The 6,000-nt window shown below is 53.5% G+C and overlaps 1 protein-coding gene across 2 annotated transcripts in view; it reads right to left on the reverse strand.

Moving 5' to 3' along the window:
* Positions 1 to 4,999, reverse strand: part of PARVB (parvin beta) — a 50,017-nt gene extending 45,018 nt beyond the window's left edge. Inside the window, exon 1 of one of the 2 annotated variants that reach the window (XM_017826667.1) lies at positions 4,885 to 4,999. In XM_017826667.1, coding sequence (XP_017682156.1) covers positions 4,885 to 4,999 — 115 coding nt within the window. Of the gene's footprint in view, positions 1 to 1,773; positions 1,858 to 4,884 lie in introns of those variants that run through there. The other variant, XM_017826670.1, reaches the window with a different exon arrangement.
* Positions 5,000 to 6,000: the final 1,001 nt, after the last annotated feature.

Genomic DNA, 6,000 nt, shown 5'->3' on the forward strand with positions numbered 1-6,000 from the left:
GTGTGGAAAGTAAATTAAGAGGAGGGTGAGCACTGACACCAGTCTATTAAAAGGAAGAGCTTTACAAATACACTGAGTGTCAGGTCAGGAGACAGAAGCAACCAGCTGAAGCTTGTTTCAGGTTGCACCTCAAGGGTCTGTGAGAGACAGGTTTGTCATGAAGTCTCCTCCAGTTTAATCCTGCTGTTGATCTCATTCCCCGTGTTCTGCCCTCCAGAAAGCCCAAGTGACTCAGGCAGTAGTACAAGCAGCCCCACCTGAACAATCTGGAGGTGGGTTTTAGAGTGTGCAGAGCTGTGGGAAACAGGCAGATTATGCAGCACCTTTGCCTAAGGATGTGGCACCAGAGACAACCCAGGAGATGTATGGATTCTTTCCCTGGCTTTGCCAACAGTTGCCAGATGACCTTGAACAAATCACTTCCTCACCATCCCCCTCTTCTCCTCGCAAAACAGAGGCAGCACCTGCCACCTTTCTCTGGGAGGAAAACCTTGTGAAACACACCCCTATCAAGCCATTTACTGAGCTCGTTGTGCCCACAGGCAACTGCAACAGTGAACGTTGTGCAGCCACAACATCTCACTGATACACTGACCCACACACCCCGAGAACAGCTCTGTAACCTCCCCTGGTATGGGCAAAAATTTCCCATTATTCAGCTGCTGTTGCAATAATCCTGCCCCCAGCAGCACTGTCATCTCTCCGTCCCTTGTTCCCCTCTCCTATTGACTTCCTCAGGCACAAGTATATGGCTCTTCCCTGGAGCAGTTTCCTCACCCCTGTGCCTACCCTCAGTCATGTCACTGGGACACAACACGAAGCAACGAGTCTTTTGTATTCCACTGACTCCTTCATAGAGGCTATATATATATATACACACACACACATAAATACAATAATAGAAAGCTTGTTTAGCCAAACACCTGCTGCCCAGATCTTTCACACAGGAAAACAAAGCTTTTCAAGTAGGCTGGGAGTGAAGCAGCAAACCCTCTCCTTTATTTCAGCACAGCAGCATCACTCTGACCGACAGGAAAGGGCAGATTTTTTCAATTTCCTTTTGCAGATGAAGATGAAACACAAGGTCTGAAAAGAAGCTAAGGGATCATCCAGCTTACAAACTGTATCCTGCTATGGGCCCTGCCAGCACCCCTATATTTTCCTACGGTATTTAAAACAGATTTTGGAGAACAGGTGGCACACATCGAAAGCCCAAGATCATAGAATCACAGAATGGTTTGGGTTGGAAAGGAACTTAAGATCATCTTGTTCCAACACCCCTGCCATGGGCAGGGACACCTTCCACTAGCCCAGGTTGCTCCAAGCCCCGTCCAACCTGGCCTTGGACATTTCCAGAGATGGGGCAGCCACAGCTTCTCTGGGCAACCTGTGCCAGGGCCTCCCCACCCTCACAGGGAGGAATTTCTTCCTAATACCTACTGTAAACCTCAGATACACCAAGACAGAGCCATGTAACGCTAACATCAGGCAAACTTAGATTTTTGCAGATTTTCCCACAGCTTAAAAGGGGGAGAAGGAGGAGAAGGAAAAGCCAAGTGGTCGCAGAGCACTGGAACTGACATATCCCACTTTTCTAAGGACGTGTGTCATGACTGATTGCAAGGTTAAGAACACACATCTCCATGCAGTGCTCTCCCCTGGCCTTTCTCTGGCCAAATCCCTCCCATGTGGGCTCTCCAGTAGCACGGAAGGGTTGAGCTCATCTCCCCCTTTTCCTGCTGCAGGACTCCACAAAGGTGTTTCTATACTCACTGGTGACCCGCTTTGACACAACCTGCAGCCATTAATGACCACCAAGACTTTCCTCTCAGGGGCATCTTTAGCCAAACTACGGGTTAAAAGTATTCCTGGGAAGGAAGAGGAAGGGAGGAGCCAAACAGTGAGATCACTCACTCCCACTTCCATAGGAAACCAGGGTAAAAACAGCCTCCCCAGAAGCAACAGGGGTGCTCTTTCTGTTGAGTCAGGGCTGCCTAAAAAGTCTGTTCAGCCATAAAAATTCAGAAACACAAGATTAAGGTGTGATAGTGTAAAGCAGAGGTCTGAGGGAGACAAAGTCTTCCTCAAACAATTAAGCAATGTATTTGACTTAAACACTGATGAATTTGACCAGACCCTACCCCAGCTACTGACACCCACACAGCCTGATGCCATATCATCCTGCTAAAGCAAGAGCTGTTTACACACTGAAATACATATTTCAAAGACTGCCACAGTGTCTATCACCAGTACTTCTGAACTTTACTTACCCTCCCATCATAAAGCAAGGGTAGGAGTTCACACTGGCTGCCTTGATAAGCCTAATGAACCCTCCTCTCCCAACACAGCCTCTCTAAAACTACATGGCAGCATGTTAGCCAAAAAAAAACCCCAAACTTAAATTTAGTTGCTCATGGGTTAGTAATCCCATATTATGGATATTTATTGCATGGCTCCTACCTGTGATTAAAGCAATGGAAACCACGTGAAGTGGCAAAGGAAAACGTCAGGGCCTGAGAGCTGCACGGCTCAGAAGTTGTGCACAAAAAGGAAAAGGATTAATATAAGTGGGTTTTAGCTCTTGCACAGACCAGGTTAAAGGTCTTTGTGTGGATACAGCTGGGACGGTGAGAGCTGCAACCCAACGGGGAAAGCAAACAGAACGTACAAAGAGCCCTCGGGCGGGTTCGCTTTCGGAGGCAGAGGAGGGAGAAGCGTTCTGGGCTGTGGCAAACGAGCAGGCAGCACTCCCGTTCGCCGCTGTGCAGACGGCAGGATTTACTCTGGGAAGGTCGCTCTGACCTCTGCTGGTTCCCTCGGGGAAAACCAGCAGAAACCTGGAGGGAGGCAGGGAATTCCCAAGGGCAGGGCAGTTCCCAAGCAGGCGGGACACACGGACCACAGGGCTCCTACACGGTCTGTCATCTCACTCCAGGAACGGCACTCGGATGAGCTTAAACATAACATAAAAAGGTTCATTTTCTAGCCCTGAAATTTGCTCCTGTGGCTGCCCAGGTCCTGCCGCGAGCCACGGTCCTTCTGGACCCAGCAGCTCATCACTGCTTATCCTTTGGCCCCCTCCAGTTCCACGGCCATTCCCTGGACACCTTCAGTCTGAGAGCTGCCCCACAAAGGGTAAAAAGCCGTTTTCCTCACAAGGAAGGGGCTCAGCCACCTGCAACACCACAGGATGTCACACCCAACCAAGCAGTGGCTCCTTGGGCTTGCAGAGAGTCTCTCCTCCCTTCACATTTTCATACTGGAAGGAAAACTCAAACTAAAAGCTGCCTCACATGTTTCAGTTTCCTGCCCACTGCCCTGACACGAGTGTGACTGTCATGCTTTTCATCATCACAGAGGTGGTTCCCCACTAAGCAACCATAACGAGCCCTTCCACTGCCAAGAGGACCGTGGCCACACCAGTAGGTAAAATAACATGCAAACTCAGCAAAAAGTCTGGTTGGCCCCACTGAAAGCCGTCACCTCAAAAACATCACCTAGTGATGCTGAAATGTCTCATTTAAGGACATTGCCAACCTGCTTCAGCTCAGAAGCCACCTCTGAATGAAATCCTCTCTTTCAGATCATGTGCTCGGCATCCCAGCTGGAGATGAGTTTTTTTCCACCATCTTCCTTGAGAAGCAAATGAGATCATCTCAGCAAGGCACAACTGCTTCTGCTGCCCCTCAGCAGAGCCACGTCAGAGAAACTCCATTAAAAATAGATAATGAAGGAAATACCAGTAAGCCACACCAAAAGAGCCAGCAGAAGGAAAGGGAAGCAACTCACAAGTCTCAAGGCCTAATATTTAATTATTAAATATTAAAAAGCTGCCTCATAAATGCTGCTGGCAGTTCATGGACTCAATCTGGGCAAAACATGTGCTCAGCAGCCAGCTTGAAGGAGGCTGAAACTTGAATTACACCCATCAAACATGAGAACAAAACCAAACTAGCAAGTCAAAAATGCATTAAGCCACGAGGCAAAGACACCCAGATTTCCAGGTAGCAGATGGCAGGAGCCTGGGGATAACACAGAGGAAGAGTTTCTCAGCAGAAGCCAGTATGTGGCCAGTCGGGGAAGCTGAGGAGCACAGTGTACACCCTCCTCCTCGGAGAAAGGTACACTCTGTGTATTCGGGGCCGGACCATCGTTATCCAGCCTGGCGGCCAGAGGACCCCCCGTCTACACCAGCAGCAACAAAGTCGTGTAGCTCGAGGCACGCGGTGCTGTCCCTGCCCAGCCCCTGGGAGAGCGGGTGGCTCCGGGGACACCTCGCTGTGCCCACGCCAGGCTGTGCCAGGGCACAATTGAGGAGGGTGCTCAGTGGGAGCTGAGCTGAGCCCCCCGACGTGGGTGCTGCCCGTGGGGCTGGGGGAGCATCTCCCTGAGAACGCACGGTGTAAGCGAGGAATTCCCGTGAGGAATCCCGGCTCTCGAGAGCGGGGTGGCTCGGCTGGATGTGCCTGGTTATGAAAATCAACTCCGGGCAAAGAACCAGCACAAAGCCCATGGATGAAGCGGACCTGCCACGACGCACAGGTGGGACTTCATCGTTCCTTCAACTCTCGGTCCAGGGGAAAAAAACGACGCCGGCGGCCTCCCCGATCAGCGGGAGTTTATCCCGCAGCGGGTGCTGGGGTTCCCTTTCCCAGCGGGATGTGCAAGGGGGGCCGGGCAGCGGCGGTGGGAGCGGCCGAGCCCGATGAATGGCCGCTCCACACCGGGCACTTCCAGGCGCCGGGATCGCCCGGGCATCCCGGTCCCCATCGCCGGGACCGCCCGGCCAGGCCCCGGTCCCGGTGCGGTGCCCCGAACAAAGCGGGGCTCCGGGACGGGACAGGGAAGCGCGTCCCTCCCTCCCCTCCCCTCCGCCGAGCTCACCCTCCTTGGCTTTCTTCTTCCTGGCCAGGGTCCCGCCGAGCTTGCCCAGGAACGACTCCTCTTTCTTCATCCTGTGCGGCCGCAGCGTCGGGGATCGCAGGGGCTGCGCGGACATGGGGCCGTGCCTGCGGCTCTCCGGGGAGCCCTCCCTGTCCTGCCCGACCCGCCGGGGGCTGCCGGGCCCCAGCACAGCCCGGAGCGGGGGATCGCCGAGCGGCAGAGGCGGGGGAGAGCGAGCCGGAGCTGGGGGCGGACCGGGAGCGCTGCCGGCGGCCACAGCGCCCTGCCACGGCCGGGAAGTGCGAGGGAGGCACTTCCAGACAAGGGACACCCCGCCAGGGGCCGGGGGCGGGGAGATGCCCGAGCACACACACACACACACCCCGCCCGAGAGCCGGCACCCGGCTGGAGCATCACCTGGAGCATCGCCTGGAGCATCGCGCTCCTGCGGGGCACCGCCACGACCGCGCCGAGAGAAAGTGGGTAAAAAGAAAAAAAAAACAACCAACATCGCAGCAAAGCAAAGCCTCAGGTCTCGTCACAGCCAGTTCTCAGCCTTTGAAAGTAAGATCAAACATCAAAGGACATCCTTTCTTAAGGAGGTTTTTACACACCTTCCACGTTTTGCAACAGTTGGGCGCAGGTGAGGGCAAGCGCCCGGCGTGTGCCATGTGCCAGGGCACACTGTGGCAGGTCCTTGCTGGCTACATTCAGGTTTGCCTCCTGATTTCGCAGCCATGTGCTCCTTCTGCGGGACGAACCTGCCTCCTCGTCCTGGCATGTTGCCGGGCAGGTTTGGCATCTCCTTGGCGGAAAGGTCGAGGAAAAGGGGGGCCATGGGCTCCGTGTTTGCCAAGCTCACAGGTACTGAGGTCACAGGGGGATTGTCACCTCCTCCCATGCTGCCAACCAGCATGGTGTGTGCACAGAAACAGCCAAAAACAGAAACTTGGGCTTCATCCCACAGCGAGAATTTATTACTTATCATTTTACAGCACCCGGGAACATGATAAGGGTTTTGTGGAATACACATTAAAAACAGCTCCTGAAGAGTTTATACCCTTAGGCTCTGATCCTGTGAAACCTTAAGTTTAAGCCCCTGAAGTGGTCCCAGTG

The sequence above is a fragment of the Lepidothrix coronata genome, unplaced genomic scaffold (genome assembly GCF_001604755.1).
Source record: "Lepidothrix coronata isolate B3197 unplaced genomic scaffold, Lepidothrix_coronata-1.0 Scaffold129, whole genome shotgun sequence".
Taxonomy (NCBI): domain Eukaryota; kingdom Metazoa; phylum Chordata; class Aves; order Passeriformes; family Pipridae; genus Lepidothrix; species Lepidothrix coronata.